At 36.0% G+C, this 23448-nt stretch overlaps 1 protein-coding gene across 1 annotated transcript; it reads left to right on the top strand.

The window, feature by feature from the left end:
- Positions 1-383: 383 nt before the first annotated feature.
- On the top strand, positions 384-22939 carry LOC136819699 (BTB/POZ domain-containing adapter for CUL3-mediated RhoA degradation protein 3-like). The gene is made up of 5 exons (XM_067075939.1): positions 384-640; positions 1405-1556; positions 1928-2035; positions 4572-4624; positions 22116-22939. The coding sequence occupies exons 1-5, from the start codon at positions 436-438 to the stop codon at positions 22522-22524; spliced, it is 927 nt and encodes a 308-aa protein (XP_066932040.1). The 5' UTR covers positions 384-435; the 3' UTR covers positions 22525-22939.
- The last annotated feature ends 509 nt before the right edge of the window (positions 22940-23448 follow it).

Below are 23448 nucleotides of genomic sequence, written 5' to 3'. Positions count from 1 at the left end.
TGGATGGTGATGGTGAAAACGAGTGAATACGTGATTTTTATTCAGCTATCCTCCCTACTACTGACAATAGATTCAAAGGTTTTGTTTTTATCTAAGTGTTCCCGTTTCATGTCAGACACATATTTCATATCAGGACAGTGTCTGCCTATTGTTATATTATGCTGATATAAGCAAAAAATGTTTTTCTTTTCCTCTTTCTGACCAATCTTGCTTCACATCCATGTCAATCCAATGTGAAAGAGCTTATGATTTAAAATTGACGAGTAAGCAAACAATAGCACTCTTACTTAAAAACAAAAACCTTTAAAACCATCCTATAGATAAGTAACTTGTTCTTTTTGAATTTTTTCAATAAACTAATCAGACAATCATCTTTTAATTTCAGTAACAACCCACATAATATAAATACTAACAAAAATATAAAATTGGAAAAAAATGTCTGGAACAACACTCTCTCAAACGCAGGAAAATATTAAAGAAATGAAAGATCAAAAGACATCAGCTGTCCCCACAAAATATGTAAAACTCAATGTTGGTGGTTCACTATTTTACACCACCCTTGGGACGTTGACTAAGAGAGCTGATAGCATGTTGAGAGCAATGTTCAGTGGACGTATGGAAGTATTGACCGATACAGAGGGTAATTTTGTTTGTTTGTTAGACCATGTTCATACGTTACGGTTCCATTCTGTTCTGAAACGAAACGGTTCCGAAACAACTGTGAACGTCAAAATTCGAAATGTCAAAAAAGAAGACGTTACAAAGCAAAACAGATCGAAACGGTTTCGCTCCACTTTTTTCATCGGAACGGAACTGCTCCGTTTTCTTGCTCCGAAATGTTCCGAAACCACTATGAACACACTCTATCCGTAACGAAAATCATACCGGAGTGAAACGGAACCGTAACGTCTGAACATGGTCTTAATTTTATCGCCTCTCAATAAAAGACAATTCATTTTCTTATGTACTACCACCTTTATTAAAACTTTCTTTGAACTTTTAGATTTTCTTCCTTTTTTTTTTAAGAAGATTTATTCCATTATTTCTAATGCGTTTTGATTCAGAAAAGGGACTGGGATTATTTGGATATGGGTTTTAATTGTTCAGGGTAACAACCCAATTGTAAAGGTTTTAATGGAAGACATTCTTAAGGATTAGGTTATTTAGTTTGAGTAAAGAAAACGGTTTAAGTTATTTTCATACTCAAAATTTCATGCCATCCAGGATGGCAATCTTCTGTGAAAAAAGAGTTTATTATTAAAAAAAAAAAAGTCTGGGTACCTTTTTGAGATTTTTGGTGGTATTAGATTTTCGCCTATTGAATTTGAAACGTACTGGCTGTCGTACATTAAATTTACCATTGACCAAGAGGATTAATTAATTCATTTGTACTTGATATAATAGGTTGGGTATTGATTGATCGCTCTGGTAAACATTTTGGTACCATTTTGAATTACCTAAGAGACGGTGAGGTTCCAATGCCCGACAGTAAAGCAGAACTCAAAGAATTCCTTGCAGAAACCAAATTTTACTGTTTACAAGCGCTCTCCGCAGAGGTAAAGTAATTTATAAAAGGACATTTATTTATTATCTGAAAAGGAAAAATTCCCATTTAAGTTTTGGTTGGGAAAGGGTAAGAGTACGCGTCTTGCCCATAGGTTGAAACAATAGTTTTTTTGAGAGCACACCTCTCGATATGGAACCATTGGTCAAACTCAGTGCTCAAGGGAAACCACTTATGTTGGCTCGTATTTTTGTAGCAATTGATATTCTTGACGTAATATTTTAAATGGAGAAAACTGGGTGTTTGTCAACAATTTTGAATTTTAAAACAATAAAACAAGTGGCAAACACCCGGGTACTTTGGGTGCTTCTGTATAAAACATTACGTAATCAATATCATGAATTTTTATTTCACACATTCCAGGTGGAGGAGGCGTTACGAAAGAAAGGCGAAGATATTGAACCGAAATGTCAAGTTCCTTTAGTGACGTCACAAGCCGAAGATCGCACCCTTATCATGAATACAGAAAAGGTACTCTAAGGTGTCTAATAAATGGAGGGAGGGTTGAAAAATTCTCAAAATTTAATGAGAAAGGGGACCTAATTACCAGGGGGTTGAAAATTATACCTCTAACCAACCCCCCCTCTCACCCCCAGGTAAGGTAATTTCACACTGAAAACATGGCTATTTAAATTCTCTTGACTTGACAGCTGAAAATATACCCTAAAATTAATAAACGGGAGGGAGGTCTTATAAGGTCCGAAATAAAAATCAACAAGCGGTAGGGGTGTTTTATTAGGCACCAGAGTGTAACCCATTCCATTAGAAGCTGGGTAGTTTTTTTCCATTTTTCGAAATTTGGATTTCAATGATACTGAAGCTGAGTCCAGTATGATGCGCATGCTCAACCAGGCTCAACTACTCAAAGGTCCCGAATGAAAGGGGAGGGGGCTCCGAAAAAAAGGGAAGGTCCAAGCGAAATTTTACTCCAAACCCCCCCCCCCCCCCCCCCAAGATAAAGTTATTATAAGCAAAAACAAGCAATTAGCCAAATTCTGGAGCCGCTCGCTGCGCTGCAGTTGATGCGCGTGACGTGACAAAAGGAGGCGGAAGCCATTTTGTTTACATTTTTAGCTGGGGAAGCACTGCAAAACAGTGCTTTTTGAGTAGATTTGGTGATTCTTGGGAAGAAAAAAGAAGAATACTGCTTGGAACCAACATCAAATGTATTGAAATAGACTTCTATCATATATTGGAATAACAGACAATACTTTTTGAACATAATGAATGTGTGAAACTTGCTTTTTTGTTTACAAACTTCACTCAAGTATTTTTGTCGATTTTGCTGCTTTCGAAAGCTGTTGATGGAGACTACTAACTTGCAGAAGTAACTTTATATTGGTGCAAACAATGACTATAATAGCTTCACAAACATTCCCTATCATGTAATTCAGCTGGGAAAGATTTTTTCGATCGCATTGAACAGTTTTGATATGAGAGAGATATCCAAGATATAGGCTCATAGTTCAAACATGGTTTTACCCATCCCTTTAGATGACAAAGATTTCATGATTCATTTTATTCATCTCAAAAATGACTGAAGAGACACCATCGGTCAGATCGGATTCATCACTGACTGCGCTGAAGGAAAAACTTTACTCTAACTCTCAGAATTTTGTCGTATCGTTGATTGAATCTTCCCAGTCGTCAAAGACCGAGAACTTATAAAAGTGACTGATTTTGGTGGTCTGTTTACGTGCAGGTTTTGATTGGATCCAGGACAAGAAAAGGATACGCGAATCCGAAGAAAGTGCCCAAAAATTCTGAAAACCACAAAAAATTGAAAGCACGTTACGACATTGACATGACTGTGTATATCATATAATGGATTGTTTGTTTTGGATATCTGGCATACCGTGTCAACGGCTCTAACTTGGGACGAGTGGCCATATCATGGGATGGTTGACTTTCTGGACTGTATTTTCACTGTTAAATCTCTGTTGACAACAAGTTTGTTTTCTATGATTTGCGACTATGTTAATTAAAAAACGAACCAACTTTGGAGGTTCGGTAAAATGATTGCCGAATTGCTGTCCCATGTTTAGTCAGACTGTCTCAAGTTAGAGCCCTTGACGGTACAAATCCACTTTGTAGTCATTGCATTTTCAGGCAAAGTTATGATGCCTAAAGCACTGTCTGAAATTATTCTTTTATTTGGATTATTAGTTATCAGTACTCAATTCTTTTCGGTGGAAAAGCTTCCAACTTCCCAACAGAAAAAGTACTGTCAAGACTGTCACAAAGGATTATATAAAAAAATTTTGAGATGTTTTTACTTTATCATTAAATATATAAAATTTGTACAAAATTTGCTTCAGCCAAACATTTTTATGCTTGAAAATAGTTTATAAATTCTATTCTGTCGGATAATTTTGTGGTAGTAAAGATAAGAAAAAAACATGAAGTCAAACACACTCAAACATGTTTATGTATAATTTTACTTTTTACCAATACCCCAACCCAAAATCTACCTATCATACTCAACTGAGGCCCAAAGTGAGCAGAAAAAGTTTTTCTACGAAAAGTAATAGCCCAAATAAAGCATATACAGTACAAAAAGTTCATAGGCTATAGGCCAAAGACTGAGGCCGGGATAATTGAAAATTCCCCAAACTATGAGTGATTGTAAACGTTTCATATTTGGAAGAGGCTTTTTTTTGAAATCCAATAAAAGTTCCAACATAAATTCGATCTCTTGTTCCTATTTTTTGCTGGTAAAAAGAAGGGGGAGTCTTACCGTTTTCTTACCAAATATCTGCGAATGCCGCCTAAAAACGAAAGCGAAAGTAGTTTTTGTCCCTACAATCTGCGCACGGCAGCGCAGCGAGCGGCTCCAGAATTTGGCTAATTCACCTTGTGATAGCTGAAAATATTTTCAAAAATAAATAAACGCTGGGGTCCTTATAAGAACGGGGGAGGGCGTTCCGAATTTTTTTCGAAAACTAATAACCAACTGGGGATGTTTATTCGGGACCTTTGAGTAACATCTTCTGAATTTCTTTTTCAGCCGGTGATCAAGTTGGTTTGTAACAGATACAATAACAAGTACTCCTACACAAGGTACGATGCAATTTTCCTTTGTTTTGGGATTAAACTTTAGTTGAGGTGCATTACCATCATGACCTTTTTAACTCAGTTCGGCAAGTTGCATAGAATGACAGCGGAGCGCTGCAAAATTCCGCAATGATGCGGTTTTTTGCAACGCTTCCACAAGGGTGCGTAGTGAGTTCCACTTTGACGATTTTCGAAAAATAGAAGCCTTTCAAGTGCTTTGACGCAAATTCGATTATTTTGATACTGCAGGAGCTTCGAAAGTTAAAAGTGACGTCAAAAAAAACCTGGGCTCAAAACATTCGAAAAAGTCGCAAAGTGGAATAGACGTTAATTGCGTGAAAAACGCGGGTGACGTCTAGTATAGGCTACATGGTGCGCTACTGTTCTACGCAGCAACGTTTCCAATCGAAGCCGGTGATTGAAAATTTTGAATAACCGAGTATTTTTTTTTTTTTGAATCACAATCAAAATCAGAAAAAATTCGCCTTTTTGAACAAAATAACTCACAACTAGACAACGCTAAAGTTGCAGAATTTTGCAGCACTGTCATTATATGCAATTGCAGAGCTGAACTGACAAACAATTAAGGTCCATCGATGAAGCAACGTCGTGTGTCAATCTGGATCAGTTGACGCTCTCTAATTCGATTTTCGAGGGGGGTTGGATTTTTATCGAATAGTCGAGCGTATCGAGTAGTAGAGCGTCGTTTATGAAAGTTTCTTGTTGACTGTGACTTTTGATATTATCGAATAATGGAGCGTTCAATTAGAGAGCGTCAACTGTAAGCATGGATCTATATTGACCGTTTACTTATACGTCTATAGAAGTTCTAGTGATCAAAATCCGTGTTAGAAAGTGTTCAACAACATTGGGGGTAGTCGTGGAATGGCAATGTGACTTAACCCAACTAAACGACTGTTGATTGACCATTCTCGTTTCACATGACCAAAATTACCTTTTTGCTAGCGTTTTCTGGCCAACTAGGTAGATGTTCAATAAACATTAATCTAAGTTAAATCTTTGTGTCTGTGTGTTAAATCTAAATCTTTAAGTCATTTTAGCTCATTAAAGTTTAAATGTAATCTTCTTTCATTCGTCAAGCTTTTTGTGGTGCAAGGTTTAATTTATAAGTACGATTTTCGATCGAATTACGTGTGTAGTAAAAGGTGGTAGCGACCTAATAAATCTCGTAGGAATGGTGTAAGATCCACCCCCTTTGGATTTCCGTTATAATTGTTGGTTTTTCCAAATTTGGGGAATTCCTACGGTTATTTGGTTCAAAATCTTGTGACGGATACTAGTTTGAACGTGCCTTTCATGTTGATCATCATATGACTGTCGATAGGAGATATTTATTTAGGCTATTCCTAGTATTTCGAAATGACGTTGGTTTTTTTGCACTTTCTTTGTTAAAAATGTATTATGTGCAATGAAACACGAAATAACATAGTGGTCGAAAGCACACTCATAAGATTATGAATTTGATACCGTTTGGTATTTGTCAAAACTTCTCTAAGAATTTTACCCTTTTTCCCCTCTTTTAGGAAAGTAACAATGCTCTTAAGAGAAAGAAATGTTTCGCCACAGTTTTCCTGTCTTTAAGACTCTTTGGGATTGCCTTTTGCCCATCGCTGCATTTTTATTGTATCCGTTGGACTTTGGATGATGACCCGCATATTTTTCTCTTCTCATTGTTCTAAGAGCACAACATGCGGTTTGGTGGTGACAAAAAAAGTGGTGATGATTTTTCCTTTCGAAAACCCATCTTTGGGTTAATGTAAACGGGTTAGTTTCCCTTCTTGATGCATTCTAATGCTTCGCTGCTGGGTATAAAATTTCTCTACATGGATTTTTCCTTTTGTAGACTTAGGGGCCGTCCATATAGTACGTACGCAAAGTTTTTTCCAAAAATTTGATACCCCCTCCCCCCTTGTACGCAGAGAACAATAGAAATGATGTCATTTAAACAATAGATATGCTTTTGCTAAACCCCCCTTCCCCCCCTTCACTGCGTACGTATGGTCCCTTACCTTAACAAGTTTGCCTTAATTAATTCTAACTTTCAGAAAAAATTTTCATCAGGTCATATGAAGTTCGCTTCAGAAGAAGAATTGATTGATTTCTGAGTATGTCGATTGTTTTGAAGCCTTGAAAACAGACTTATTTCATTGTTGAACTACACAATAGACAGTTCTCTGTTTATATGTCCGTGTTTTGCTTCGAACAAAAGGAGATATTTTACTTAACATATTTTATGATCATGGATCGTATACTGTACCATGATATATCATAATGGTTCTTATAAAAAAGGTAGGTGTCGTTCGGGAAAAGACCTGTCACAGAAAATTTCCCCATCATACGGCAGATTTTTCTTACTTTTTATGAATACAAAGCTGTTCACAGTCGAAGGGAAATTTGTAGTGCACCCTGTGTGCATTGTCTGTTTGATAAGAAAATTCCCGCACGGAAACCTCTGCGATGAAGTATTTTTTAATAATAACAATACTTCTCTCATAGTCTCCCTTCTCTCACCAACACTATATCGCAGCGGTCGGTTTGAAAAATCTCAAATGAAAGAAGATAATGACAACAGACCCAATTAAATTAGCCGTAGATCCTTGATCTGTGTACAGACAACAAAAAACCTGGAGCTGTCTATTGTGTAGGCTACTTGCAGGGACTGCGCCACCAGGGGCACCCGGGCCTTGGCCCGACCACATTTTTTCTAAGTATGTAAAAAAAATGTACTAATCAAGCCATATTTTGTTTAATAACGTTAAAACAAATCTGTTTTAGGCGATCTAGAAGGGCTAAAATTCAAAAATTTTCGTCCGTCGGCGACAACCATGGTGGCGCCTCCTTCGTCATAATATCATGGCCCTATCACTTTCAAAGTGGAGCCGCGGCCCCTGATTTGGTTAAAGCCCTTCTGAAAGCCCTTTTTCTGTCCATAAGGCCCGGGGGGGGGGGTACTCGGGCAAAATGGGTGCCGGGTACGTGCGAGCCATAAGGTTCCCTTCTTTAAGCTTCATAAAATTACGAAATATCAAAAATCGACTCCCTCTAAAGGTCATAAAATGTGGTACTTTTTAGGTGAAAATTGGAAAAATAGTTTCTCAAAGGGTCGCGAAAACGTCGAAACTCATTCTCTCTCAAAGCGAGTCTCAAAGGGTCGATTTTGGAACTTTCGCTCTGACATAAGTACCCATCACCTCGCAAACCTCGCCATAAGGCTTGCTGAGAGAATGGTTTCCACACGGTGGATAGTAAGAGTGCTCATATGTAGTTATGAATGAGAGGGCTAAGTCTTAGTCACAATATTTAATTTTTCGAATATCCTTTACCTCCTAAACCAGGAATCCAAACAATTTGAAATGTAAATAGAATTGTGTAATTTCGTCAATTAGAAAAATGCATTTGATTTGATTTGAAATTCTTTGATTTGTTGTTTGACGTAACTGATCAGACAAGTATTGCAAAAGTATTGCAATAATTTGATCTATCTTATTAAAATACTACGCAAAATCAATTTGTCCTACTTTTTATTACACGGTTTTTAATAAGAACATCACAAATTTTTGAAGCCTTCAAATGTCCTTAATTTTTGAGTTTCAAGCCTAAAAATGTTCTTAACATGTTCTTATTTTTCCCATTTTTTATGAACTTTTTGTCCATTTTCCTAAGAAATAGGCTTTTTTCGAGGCCGGCAAGCCTTAAAATGTTCTTAACTTGTTCTTAACATTTTGGCCATCGAAGCGTTATGTTCTTATATAGTTTGTTCTTATAAAAAAACGTGCAGTCCACCTTAAAATCTCAAGGGCGTAAGTTTTCTTCTTTGCTTCCAATTCTTTTAAAAATCGTGTAGCCAACATTTTAAAACGAACTTGAATGACAGATTCAAAAATTCAACTTCGTACTTTTAAAATCTCAATAATGACGCCTTCTCCCCAGGATCTTATTATTTCTAGAAGAGTCTTGAAGTCCCCTACACTTACTTACATACGCATGAAAATGAAAAATTGAAAAATACCCCTTCATCACACAATGTACCTTGAATCAATTTTTGACCTAGCAATCTAGCCTAAAAATATTTTCATTTTATGCAACGATATTGATTGGAGCCAGTTGAAAACTTTTACAATTTACATGGTCATTTTTAATTGACCCAGTGACGCTTTGCAGCTTTGAATACGTCTGAAGTTGAGGGTGGAGTTAAATCCAGGACACCTATTTAACCCATTTGGACGGTAGGTTACTAATCAATTGAAATATCTTTTAATGTAATAACTGATGTTCATGCGATAGGCATTTGATAATAAAATACCGAGAAATGGTGACTGGTTATTTATCTACGAACACCATCTCATCTCTCCGTAACGAAATTGAACAGACAACCTTTTTGTTGATTAGAGTGCCATCTATCATTTTTTACTCTCAAAAATGAGTGATTTTTTTTGAGAAAGTAATATTTCCTTTCCTGGAAAATGTACTCATAGATTTGTTTGGAAAATTTGTGCAAAAAGGTCATTCTTGCTCATACGACCTGTGTGGGTTTAAAAACTTTCGTTGACACTGGTTGACAGCATCATTTCTCATGTATCTTTCTCGTACGCCTTCGCCTTTATGAACCGAATGTCACGATGACGAGGCTAAAGACCATCATTGAGTTGGTAATTGAATGGAATGAAGCTACTTATTTCTCATTCAAAGCGCATTTCCCGCGTGGTCTTTACAGAAATGCCAGATTGAAAGTAAAATCTGAGTTCAAAAAATACGCCACGTGAAAATCAAGAAAGCGTTAGATTCGATCTGGCATTCTAAAACCGGTGCAAATCTGTAGGTTTCGCCGTTTCTTGTTTGAGAAAGGTTGAAGATTCCTCTATGGAACTTCTGACTTTAAACACAATAGCTTAAAACACTCAAATTTTTACATTACCCATGGAGTTAAAATTGTTTTATTTTTATTGAATTCTTCAGCAATTTGTACAGATGAGTTTGAGTTACTTTATCAGCCCTTATTGGCTTTATTTTGAGCTCGTGGCATAATAAGGGCCGGCGTAAAAGGGGCCGGCGTTAAATTAGGACCTGCGTAAAAAGGACCGATAAGGTATATGAAATTTTACAGAAAGAAAAATCTCGAAACTCTTTGATAATGCAAGTAATTGAAATAGAAAGTTTTATAAAAATCAAATCCTTAAATAGGTGGAGTCGGCGATTTGTGAAGCTGGAATCTCTTAAGGTCTAACAGAGCTCCTTACATACGTCACTTATGTCGACCGATACATATTTAAAATGCTCTTAGCACTACGCAGGCAACAGTCTGGCCAAAATCGCAACAGTTCACAAAATTTGGAAAGCCGCCATATTGACGCGAGATATTGATCTGAGTTTTCTGAAATCGGCCGACGAAATGGACGTATGTATTATGTAAAGAGCCGGGTTCAAGCGAAGGGAATGGTATTAAAGAAAAAGGATTCATTTTTGGAATAACACCACATTTCGTTAAACTCTCTTTCTGGCTTTTAAATTCTCACTCAAATTCCGAAATCAGAAGAATGAATTTTCTAATGCGAAAGCAGTACCTATATGCTACAGTACACGTTTTATCAAAGCATGTATTTAGCTGATAAGTTGGTCGCTGAGCTGAGACATGCTGTATAAACTTGATCGTTTTTGAATTCCCCTTTTTCTGCTTTCTCACCATAGTGGTTAAGAACTTTTGCAACCACATTGAAAGCTGCTGTGAATTTTGACAAAATATCGCACCACTTTAACAGTTGTTGAAATTATACAAAACCTCAGATAGAATTTAATCATCTGTGACAAGCTTAACATTCTTAGAAGCAAGCATTGATTGGTTTTGATTTTATAAGAATATACTTTTGAAAAAAATATTCATGATAAAATTGGTCAAAAAACAAAAATACCACCATCATGGAATCTGGCAATGGAGCCTAAGAATATCATTTTTAGAGCAGTTTGCTTGTAAATTGTCAAAGCAATGTTAAATAGTTTCAGAAAAATGCCAAATTTTTACTTGAGGTACATTGTTTGCTAGATTTGGGCCTAATACTTCAGGGTGATTTTTCACAAGAAGTTAAGAATATCCATGATTAAATAGGAAGACGCCATTCGCCATTCTTTTAAAAGCGTGTATGTATTCAGGCAGATTCAACGCTTAATGTCCAGCTTGCTGCAAAACAACATACTCTCGGGTACATAATAGCCGGGGGGGGAGGGGTTGAAAAAATTCTCAAAACTTAATAAGCGGGGGGAGGGGGGTTTGGAATAAAAATGTCCTGCGTGGAAAATTTTTGAAAAGGAGGCTAATACAGCATAATTGGGACTAAAAAGGGAACTTTTAAAAACATTTTCCAAAAAATTAATAAGCGGGGGGGGGTGGTTGGAATAAGAATGTCCTGGGTGGAAAATTTTCGAAAAATTAATTAGCGGGATGATGGTTAACCCTAGAGTAGGTCTGCAAGATCAAAACAAAAGTATCGTTTTTCAGGACATGCAACTTGTATAAAAAGAGTCATTCTTTTGTCTTTGGCATTGTCCAATAAGTTTGTTTAGTATTCAGAAGCATTTTTGACTGTAAGTTTTGTCTTCTAATGTCTTCAAAATAAGTCAAACAAAACATTATCCAAAAGTCAAAATCAGTCATAACATGTTATATCATATTCCGGTTTCGTTGTGACATTTTAATTCCTTCTTTCACAATAGATCCAAGAAAATCAATAACTTACAATTCCCTTAAGAGCTATTGACATTTTTTAACCTTCAATGGCTCTTTTTGTTTACCTGCTTATGAAATTGACATTGGATATGTTTCAAAAACATAAATTGGGGAAAACCCTGATGGATATAACTGGTAAACAAAAGTTTCGATTCACGCCAACTCCATACCGTAAGTTCGTCTAATGTCGACATCCCTCTTCTAATTTCGACACCCTTTTTAGAGATAGGAAGAGTAGGAAAGTCGGGATCACTGGTAGACAAAAGATTTTTTCCTCCCTGATCGCTAAGCAAAAAAGATACTTTCCATCAGCGATTCCGACCTTCATATTATTCCTATCTCTAAAAAGGATGTCGAAAATAGAAGAGGGATGTCGATATTACATTAACTTACGGTAGTAATTTGAGGCTTATGATTTGTGTTTGTGTTTGCTAAGTTGAGTTGAGATGTTAAATACTTACGACTGAGTAAATATTCCTTTTTGTCGCGAAAAACCAGTAAAGCAAGTTTGGGGGAAATTTCCAAACCGACACTGTTCTCGACATAGGTCAAAGTTCAGTTTATAAAAGACTGACCTCATTTCAAAGTACAGCTCATTTTTCCGGAACAGCTTATCCGGTCCCGCTTTTGGCCTTTTGGCTGTGCTGAGAAATATTTCCCGATGTCAAGTAACGACCGAGCTTGCGAGGCTGTTGTGTTGACATTCCTTTCCTCGAGTCGATTATCATTAATATTCGTCATTACGGCAAAAGGTTATAGGGTGGCACAGTAGATTCGACATATTAAAAATCACATTTTTGGACCTACCCCGGTGGAGGTCCTATAAATTAACCTCTGTTCGTTCGTTCGTTCGTTCGTCCGTTCGTTACTAGCTTTTCTTGGGATTGGCTCATTAGTTTTTCCTAATTTTTGGCACAAAGATGCAAAATGGTAATGCCCAAAATGTGACGGAGCCCGATTTTCGAAAAAAATTCATTTCCGGCCGAAAATGCCGGAAATATGCCGGAAAAACCGGTTTTTTGGCATTTTCTCGAGATTTCATCATTAGTTTTTTCTGATTTTTTGCACAAAAATGCGTATTAACAATGTCTAAAACATGGTCTAGTCCGATTTTTGAGAAAAATTCTATTCCGGCTGAAAATGCCGGAAATATCCCGGAAATCGCCGTTTTTGCAGATTTTCATCGGACTTTTTCCTTATATTTCGTTGTTTTTTCACACAAAAACATTATTGATAGCAATGCCCACCATCAAGCATGGTTTAATTGTCAATAAAAGTGATTTTTGAAGCCGGAACTTTCTAAAAATCGCCGGAACAGCCTATTTTCGCCGGAAAAAACGGTATTTCTTGAATTTCTCGAGCTGTACTTTATATTTTTTCATGAAATTTTGCACACTGATGCAAAATGGCAATACCTAAAATATGACAGAGCCTGATTTTCAATTAACGTACTTTTCCGGCCGAAAATGCCGGAAATATGCCGGAAAAACCGGTTTTTTGGCATTTTCTCAAGATTTCATCATTAGTTTTTTCTGATTTTTTGCACATAGATGCGTATTAGCAATGCCCAAAACTTGGCTGAGTCCGATTTTTGAGAAAAAATCTTTACCGGTCGAAAATGCCGGAAATATACCGGAAATCGCCGTTTTTGCAGATTTTCATCAGACTTTTTCCTTATATTTCGTTGTTTTTTCACACAAAAACATTATTAATAGCAATGTCCACGGTCAAGCATGATTCAATTGTCAATAAATCTGATTTTTGAAGCCGGAACTTTCTAAAAATCGTCGGAACAGCCGATTTTCGCCGGAAAAACGGTATTTCTTGAATTTCTTGAGCTGTACTTCTATTTTTTCATGAAATTTTGCACACTGATGCAAAATGTCAATACCTAAATTGTGACGAAGCCCGATTTTCGAAAAAAATTCATTTCCGGCCGAAAATGCCGGAAATATACCGGAAAAACTGTTTTTTTGGCATTTTCTCGAGATTTTATCATTAGTTTTTTCTGATTTTTTGCTCAAAGATGCGTATTAACAATGCCCAAAACATGGCCGAGACCGATTTTTGAGAAAATGGTCGAAAATGCCTGAAATATGCCGGAAATCGCCGTTTTTCTAGATTTTCATTGGACTTTTTCCTTATAATTGGTTGTTTTTTCATTCAAATCCTGTTTTTTCATTGAAAAACATTATTAATAGCAATGCCCACCATCAAGCATGTTTCAATTTTCAATAAAATTGATTTTTGAAGCCAGAAACTATTTTAAAAGTCGCTGGAAACAACCCATTTTCGCCGGAAAGACAGTATTTCTTGAATTTCTCGAGCTGTACTTTATATTTTTTTATGAAATTTTGCACACTGACGCAATATGACCAATACCCTAATGTGACGGAGCCCCCGATTTTCGAAAAACTTTTTTTTCCGGCCGAAAATGCCGGAAATATGCCGGAAAACCGGTTTTTTGACATTTTCTCGAATTTTTATTTTTAGTTTTTTCTGATTTTTTGCAGAAAGATGCGTATTCGCAATGCTCAAAACATGGCCGAGTTCGATTTTTGAGAAAATTTTTTTTCCGGTTGAAAATTCCGGAAATCGCCGTTTTTGCAGATTTTCATTGGATTCTTTCCTTATATTTTCTATGTTTTTCACACAAAAACATTATTGATAACAATGCTCACCATCAAGCATGATTCAATTGTCAATAAAACTGATTTTTGCGACCAGAACTTTCTATTTATTTTTTTCCCTACAACCCTTTCCTCTCCCCCTACCATCAATCAATGATGAATTTCTTGCGTTATGCTTTCTGACTGATTTTTTTTTCATTTTTCTCCTTGCATTGCTATCTAACTTTCATCATCAGGTAGGTCCATTCAGCATCTAGCTTGTTATTTCCTGCAATTTCCTGATTCGAATCTAGCTAGAGATCCATGTTATTTCCATTGATGCTTCGTTGAGGACAACCTCTTGTTCGAATTCCTTTTCCTGGCAAATCCGATATAGATCAATCATTTTCAAGTTTCTTCTCGAAAATTTATGGACATTCACATTTTTTTAAGTATACTATTTATCAAGCTGGAGAGGTTATTGGGAAATATCAAGAATTAGCTGGTTTGTCTGAGATTTCCCTTGCTACCATAATATCTCTCACGTTGATCTCACAAACGCACTCTAGATGTTAAGATTAAAAACGTTCGCGGTAACATTACTGACAACATGTTTTAACACGTTTAGGTTTATAGTTTTTCTCAGAACTTCTTTGAAGTCATTATTTATAGCTTTCAAAGAACTGTATTATTTTTTACTGTTGACGTTATAAGATGCATAAGGAATTTCATCTTAGCGTTAAATAAACGTACAAAGGCTACGTTGTAATCTCCTTCACCTCGAGCGGAAAGCCTCTACCAAGGAAAAAAACCTTAAACCGCTGGATTAATTATAATCGTCCAAAGTAATTGTTAATCTTTTGCTATACTTAGGCTACGTCATACGTTACCACTGCATTGAGCAGAAGCACATTATAGCATGTTTGCGCATGCTCATGTGCATGATACCATTCCATATACAGTCCTTATTGTCCTTGATACTATTCACTTGTAGCACATGCACGCTTATTTATATAAGAATGTCCATATGATGAAAATGGCCAAAAAAATTAAGAATAATGCTAAGAATATCACCATAGTGGGATTTTGCTACTCAAGCTAAGAATGCCAATTATAAATTATCAATTACCCCCAAGTAAGGTTCACCCACAAAATGTTATTTTATGCTTGAGACGTATATACTAAATGTTAAATCTAGTCTGAATTTGGATCCTAACCGCTAGAATGCTGTAAGAATATCCATGATGAAATCGATTTAAACCATCCATTCTTATAAAAAAAGCGTGTAATTTGTCATCTATTTTATCCCCTAAGAAAGTTGTTCATCACATTTTAGGCCTAAATTTGGAAGGTCTTTTCCCTAAATTGACGTCTTGCTCCAGATGGTGACGTTGCTTTCTTTTAATATCTACTTACGTCTTTGCACAGTTCTTAGGGACTTGAATGATTACATTTCCCCTCTGTTCCCCTCACAATTCTAAGGATTATACTTAAACTGTTTAATAGGATGTACTTAACCTTTTAATGCTTTTAATACTTAAAAGATTACGCACGAATTAAACACTACTGGGGAGTTTATATATTATACATAATGGTAGGCTAATACTAGTTCTGGTTGGCTAGTAATTTCACGCGGAACTTTCAGTTTGTATTCTAAGAAAATGTTAGGTTTTTTTTCGCCCCTCGTAAAAATGGAACGAGTATCTCAGTACCTCTTCTTCTTTATAATGAAAACAAGACGACTTAAAGTCGAAAATTTCGCATAATATTAGAACATCAACGACGAAAACGTGAAACGTGATAGCATTATGGATTTTGAATGAAGCGTTACACAAAATATACACATTGTATTGTACACACAGGTCGTACCCTGTTTTCTTATGAAAAATCTCAATCCATTAAAAACAAAAAGATTCTTTAAAAAATGCCACTAAAAAACTCCTTTTTATAAGCGTAATAAAGATCTTTATATTCAGAATAAATCAGAGAACTGCAATATACAATTTTATAAATTTTAAAGTTTTTTGAAAATGAAGAAGAAAAAATGATTTCACTTGCGCAAAGTTTATATCAACTTCTTTCTATAAACAGTAGAATTTTTCTAAAATTGAGAAAACGGCTACATTAGTCAGAAAAATCTGTTGTATCTTTCTGATATGAATCGATGAATGATGGTACACCACCATCAAAATCATTGGGCTCTTCCAGAACAAATTTGAATATTGTTTGAGGATATAAATTTTTTTGGAAATTTACCCTGTGACTTTTGACCCACAAACAGCAGGTCTAACCTTCAGACAAGCATCAGTTGACCCCATGGACAACCAAGAGACCACTAAAGGCAAAAATCAGTTTAGTAGTTGAGCTCCAGCTTCTGAACTAGAAAATGGCAGGGTAAAAACTAGCCAACTTTAAAGAAATAATACCCTTTGAGATTTTCCAAAATCTCAACGCAATAATCCATATTGGGGGGGGTTTACGATTTATTGCCTCCTTTGAAAATTCATTTAATTAGCCTTTTATTCTAGAATCAACTTTTTGTATGATATGTAGATACATTTTTTAACCTAGAAATTTCATTTTTAACCTGATGATGAGCAGTTAAGACTCGAAAAGCTTTGTTTGAATAAAATCAAATTTTTGTGTTGTTTATTTATTTTGAATCATGAGAAAGTGAAAATAATCCATATAAAAATATATTAAGAAAAGCTCGTAACTTAAGGATACAGACTTCGGTCAAGATAGAATATGGGGATTTATTTACCACCACCGCACCTGTCACTCAAATTTTCCCACCAGATATAAATTGACTAAACCTCACTGAAAGTGATGCAATTATTTTCAATCTTCAATTATTTTCTGATGCTATGATAGAGACCTTTAATATTAATTATTTCTAGGTTGACCGTAAATCTTTCAAAATCATAAAATAAATGTTTACACACCAGTGAAAGTAGTAAGTGCTAAAAACAGTAAAAGAATCAATATTATACGTAATCAATTAATAGCCCTTCTAGCAAATCACAACATTGACTCCTTTATAACTGCTCTAACTGCATCCCATTAAAACAAACCCACCCCAATCTCTTGCCAGAAATATCTCAAAATAGATATAGGGGAAAGATTCCAGCGTGCGGAAATGGGAATCTCATACAAAACAACGGTACCACTGGAGTTTTTAATGATTCAAAATGAAAATCCTGATTAGCAAAAAGGGGTATCAAGATCGGTGAAGTTTGATTGAAGCTCAATTAGTTTTGATTTATTACGTCAACTGCTCTAATTGGGACTATCTGACAAAACATGGGACGACAATTCGGCCACCATTTCACCGAACCTTCAAAGTCATTTGATTTGAGTTAAGGAACGGCGTATTTAAAAATACACGATTTCTCTTTCGATTTTACAGTAAGTGAAAATACAGACCAGATATGCAGCAGTCCCATGTTTCGACCAATCGTCCCAAGTTAGAGCAGTTGACGGTACCTTGTTGCCCATTCTTTTTACACTCTGACGGTTTATTAGCAGACACCCACACTAAACCTTAAAAGGACATAACAAACTGTATGCAGCGGATACAAAATCAAAACAAATGTCACATGTCAAAATAAAAAATCAAACCAAATATGGCTAATTTTGATTGTTCAATTGTTTTACAAGTTTGTTTTGGACACGTGATTTTAATTGTTCTCTTTAAATTTAAATTTGTTCTTTTTAATTTTACTACTTTACTACCTTTAAAGAGCAGGCCAATATCTATCATTCCATCGGCCAGGCGATGTCAATCGAACTGTTCGATTACCGAACCATGTGTTTGATTGAGCTGACTGATCGAACTTAATCGAACCTGCGATATAATCAAACATCAAACTGAAGATTTTCCGGTAAAGTTCAATTACTGTTCGATCAGGTTCGATAATCGAACACCTATTGTTCGATTTTGTTTGATGAAATTTGATGGTTCAATTACCAAAATTGGTTTGATAGGGTTCGGTTGACATCGCCTGCCTGGCATCGGCATCGGGGAGGAAAAGCTGAAACTTTTTCTTAATCCAAACTCATCGAACAACAATCAAACTTCATCAGATAAAAAACTGTCATCAAACTTACATAATCAAACGAAAAAAAGAAACAAATATCATACCTGTGCTGTTTTTTATTTTTTTGAAGAAGAGGGTTCATGTGTTGTTATGTAAAATTAACTCTTTTTGTACTACTTACTGAGCATTATCAACTATTGGTGCATTCACTAACTACACAAACATAAAATACTTAGTAGTAAACGAATAATAAACCTCTTTAAATACTCTACAAAAGACCAGAAAACATGATAAAAATTTATACAGCAGCAGCTAGTTTCAAAAGCATGTGCAATCAATGATCAAGCAGCCATTAAAAAGTTCTCATGATGAAGATGAATGTTTACAAAGGCTTGGTTACACGTATATTGCACTAGAGTATTTTAATTATCAAGAAAAGCGCTGTTTTTTATCTTTGTGAGTGAGTCCACCTTTAGAATATTGGCCGTAGTACGCCTGCAGCCAAACGCCCACGCCATAATTTGCGCCCAAAAAATTTTCTCGCCACACACACACACAGAAAGACTATCGTAATACTTTCGCTATGCGAAATTAATAATGCGGAAAGACCCCCTTGAAAATGTTCGGTATAACATTGAATAATTACCAACGCAGCAATGTCATGGGCGTCAGATTCATGGTTTCAACCTAGGAGCACCTAACCTAAAGCAATATCATCAAATTATTTTTATCTCGGTGTGTATTTGGTGAATAAATTTTCCTGTTTAATTTGTTATGCTTGACAAGCAAAGATCTTTTCAAAAGTCTTTACTCTGATCTAGAAGAGACTTTCTAAAGGAGGAGGGAAGTAATTACATCCTTCAAAAAAACTAAACTAAATCTGAACTGAATTTGGCACGTTTTTTCTTAAACTTATAATTCGACTACTTTATGGTTCAATTCTAATTCAATGCATTTTCCTACAATTATATCATGTTTAACTGCACGGGTGCTTATTTAGCCAAATCTTACTTATACAATCCATGCTTGCAACCCACAGAATAACATACCAGTGTCGTAACTATACTTACAATTGTCTCCTGGAGTAGTATTGTTGTTGTTGTTGTTGTTGTTGTTGTTGTTGTTGTGTTGTAGTTTCAATTTTAATATTTTGATTTAGTATAGTAGCCAGCCATCATGACGCCTTTTCATGACGTGCTTGTGTTTTACATACGTTAGTCGTTAATAGTGCTTTACTTTAGCCTCTTTAAATCAAGCTCAATTACTCTTTCAAAACCTTCTGCTGTATTGCGCACAAATAATGTCTACTGACGAACTAGTAGGGATTATTAATGTGAATGTCGTTGCTCTTTTTAGTACTAGGCTATACGGTCTGGATTTCCCCTAGGAAGTTAAAAGACAACGTACATTCTCAGAGTTTAATGATTTTGAAAAAAATATGAAGCGTGGGTCTATGGATAAGATAGTTCTTAGATAGACCCTGGCATTGTTCGTCTGGTTTTCTAATCGTCTGGTCGGTTTACTAGTAGTGTGGTCGTGTTACAAAAGTACAGGCTGTTTGTAGGAAAAAAATAATATATAGCTGAAACTTTCTCCAGACCTTCTCTATAGGATGCTTATGCCTCAGGAAAAAATCCCCTAAAATCCCACTGTTGGAACATCCCTTTTTTGGGCAATTTCTTTTTTCCCCAGGCAAAACCCTAAGGTAAAAAATTTTTGAAAATTTCAAACTCTTTTTGAGACAACATCATGTATACCATTCGAAAGCTCTCAAAAAACTATATAGAAGACTTTTAGACGGGTACAGCCGATTTCATTACCTAACTCGAGATAATTCACGCAGAAGATGCAATTTTTGGTCAATTTTGACCAAAATGTGGCGAAAAGTGGAACTTGCGCATGAAAGTTAGGTAATGAAATCGGCTATACCCGTCTAAAAGTCTTCTATATAGTTTTTTGAGAGCTTTCGAATGGTATACATGATGTTGTCTCAAAAAGAGTTTGAAACTTTCAAAAATTTTTGACCTTAGGGTTTTGCCTGGGGAAAAAAGAAATTGCCCAAAAAAGGGATGTTCCACCAGTGGGATTTTAGGGGATTTTTTCCTGAGGCATAAGCATCCTATAGAGAAGGTCTGGAGAAAGTTTCAGCTATATATTATTTTTCGCCTGTAAATTATGCTAAACGACCCCACTATAGCTGTCACAAACTAAGTCTGGAGATCTCTTAATTATTAAACCTGAGCTAGAATAATGACAGATGGAATTCCTTTTACGTCAATAACGTCTAAGCAACATTGAATGAACGATGCTTGACCGTTTGGTTTTTCCCATATACATATGCGTTTTTCCCCTCGTTGACGTTTTGATGACAGGGTGTTGGCACTGTTAATCAGATAACTACATGATTGAATGCAATTAAATGAAATTATATTTTGATTGATTTGAATGGATCCATTCTTCTTTTTGTCCTGAGAATTGTCGTCACTCACTTTTCGAAAACCAAGGGTTTTACCACAATGACAGATGGGACCACAATCCCGGGGTAAATAAATCGGCGAGTCCCTAAAAGAGACAAACAAGTTCTGCTGATATTACCTTTTTTAATATTGATAATACGATTATATCTTTTTAAAGTTGGTTAATCAGATTGTTTCGAACGTAATCGATCAAAATATAATTTCGATGCCAATTCGAGAATGCTTTTTTTTTATCGATGAAGATTTTAATAGGCTAAAGTGACGAATACGGAAAGAAAATCATTTTTGTTTTTTATTAATTATTTCCCCTTTCAAGGAAAACTGATTTGAGAAAATGCAAAAATTCTTCATTTGGTCAAGACTCAGTCGTGTCGATGTCGTCATATTTTTGAACGTGACAAAATTATGCTATGTATAAAGGAATAAGAATTCCTATTTACACCACTTAAAAACCCTTTTTACAACTCTGACGTAACGTATCGGTCAACATTCAGTCGAAACTTGACCACAGGAATTTTCAAATTCAAATTTTGACTCTTTTCTTCATTTCTATTTTCTTCTAATCTTGACGGGGCAAGGCTTCAACTACAAAAGATAACTTTCAATTGGTATTACCAGGTCTATAGTTTTTTTTCTAAAAAGTTTTCTCGTCAAGTGAATCAATACAGCTAATCCAAGAAAATGACTAAATTACCTTACCTATAAAAAACTCATGCTACCCAAAAATCGCAAACCAATTAACCCATTGATACTGTCACCCTGTAATTTTAAATTGTTAGTGTTTTTGGTACGGTGGGATCGAAAACAGGGCGGCAAGGGTTGCGGTGTTCTAAGATCCAGACCCAACCCAACCGTATATAACCATAAAAATAAGAATTCTTGAACTAAAAATATTGGTTACACTCACCAACAACATTACTCTAAACCAAAGTTGTATCTCACGACCGCTCGACTACGGTTGAAAAGGTGTATTCTGTACCAGAGTGTATCTCACGTTTGTCGTTTCGTAGTACACTCTGTGCGCATTGTCTGTTTAATAAAAAAATTCCCGTACGGAAACCTCTGCGATGAAGTATAAGCCCGGGGGGGCAGCTGGGCAAAAGGACCGACGGGTATGTGCGGGCCCTAAGGGTACCTTTTCCAATATGTTTAAAATGCACTGTAAGGGTCGGAAAAACTAGAGATGCACTGTAAGGGTAGAAATTTCAGAAAATTCTTGAAAAACCTAGATATTTTGACCAAAAATGCTAGAATTTTGACCATTTTTTGCATGAAAGGGATCGAAAATTTGGGGGAAAATACACTCTAAGGGTATGATTTTCACTGATTTTTGCTGCACTGTAAGGGTGCAATTTTAAACGCCAATTTTTGGCCCGCACATACCGTCAGTCCGCAAACCCAGTGCCCCCCCGGGAGTATAAGATTTTTAAATAGCAACACTTTTCTCATCGGCTCCCCTCTCTTACCCGCACATCATCGTATCGGTCAGTTTGAAGAATCTCAAATCAGAAAAGACAACGACAACAGAGCCTCTATGGCAATGAATTTTGAAATTAGCCGTAGATATCGGGTCCGTGTACAGACTACAACAATATACAAAGCATTAAGAATTGTTCTCCTTTTTCATTCCAGTCAAAGTGATGAAAACATCCTAAAGAATCTGGAATTATTCGATAAACTATGTATACGTTTTAACGGTCGCATCCTTTTCCTCAAAGATATTATTGCCAATGACGAGATATGTTGTTGGATGTTTTACGGGAACGGTAAGAAAGTGACAGAAGTATGTTGTACGTCGATTGTTTATGCTACCGAACGTAAGCATACTAAAGTCGAGTTTCCGGAAGCCCGAATCTACGAAGATACGTTGAATATCTTACTATTTGAAGGGCGGGGTGAAACCGCCTTTGATAACGAGTTATTCAGGGCGACGAAAGTCAGTAAGCCGTCACACCACAATAATGACGAATCTGATGATAATTCGAGTGGTCCTAGTGGTAGTGGAGTGCGGAGACACCGCGCCCTAGCTAACGAAGGTTAAAATTGTTGTTTTTTGGGCGTATAGTTATGAGACCCTTTTTGATGCAAAAAGGGGTGCATTTTATGGAACTAATGAGTATAGTGGATAGCTGATAGTATATTGTACACCCGGATACCGTTAAATGAGTACTTAAACGAACATTTGTCATGATAATTCGATGATGCTGAAAAATAGACGCAAATTCCTTGATTGAACACGAACTTGATTTTTCGGGAGAATGTTCTATCAGAAGAAGCTGAATTGCTCGTCAAGAAAATGAACTACAGTACATAAATATTTCAATGATATAAAGCTGGTATATTTTATATAATAAAGAACGATGTAATGGACGAATAATCATAAATACTTTGATATATCTATTTATACTCCCAACGTACCGAAATATATTTTTGGTCAAACATATGAAAAGCAAATGCAACAGTAAATCATCTTTTAAATTTCCTGATGTTCAGATAAGGTAAAATTCACGCCGTTTTCTATTTTATCAATGTTCCAGGGAACGTTTAGAGGGGGGTTGTACTTTTACGGTGTGACGGGATTGGCCCTTTTTTAGTACGGTATTTCGGGATTTGACGAAAAAAGAGACGGGAAAACGGTATTTTAAAATCAGACGGTGACGGTATTTAGGTACATTTTTGCCCTGTACAAGCCGGTGTTATTATTTTTTCAATTTTCGGGATTCCGGGATTCAGCAAAAATTTTGACGAAAAAAGGTATTTCGAACCCCTACAACCCCCCCCCCCTTTAGAGTAATTGGCAATAGGGTCTAGTCATTGTTCCGAGGGCTTTTCCGATTTGATAAATCCCTGGCGTACTAACAAGGGTCTGTAAATGATCTAAGTCAAAAAAATATTAAAAGATATCTTTCATCACAACAGAAAATAAAAGTACACTACTCAGAGTGTTAATAAAAAGGGAATTTAA

Source organism: Clytia hemisphaerica, unplaced genomic scaffold, assembly GCF_902728285.1.
Source record: "Clytia hemisphaerica strain Z4C2 unplaced genomic scaffold, Clytia hemisphaerica genome assembly, whole genome shotgun sequence".
Taxonomy (NCBI): Eukaryota; Metazoa; Cnidaria; class Hydrozoa; order Leptothecata; family Clytiidae; genus Clytia; species Clytia hemisphaerica.
This window is presented reverse-complemented; position numbering and strand designations above follow the sequence as displayed.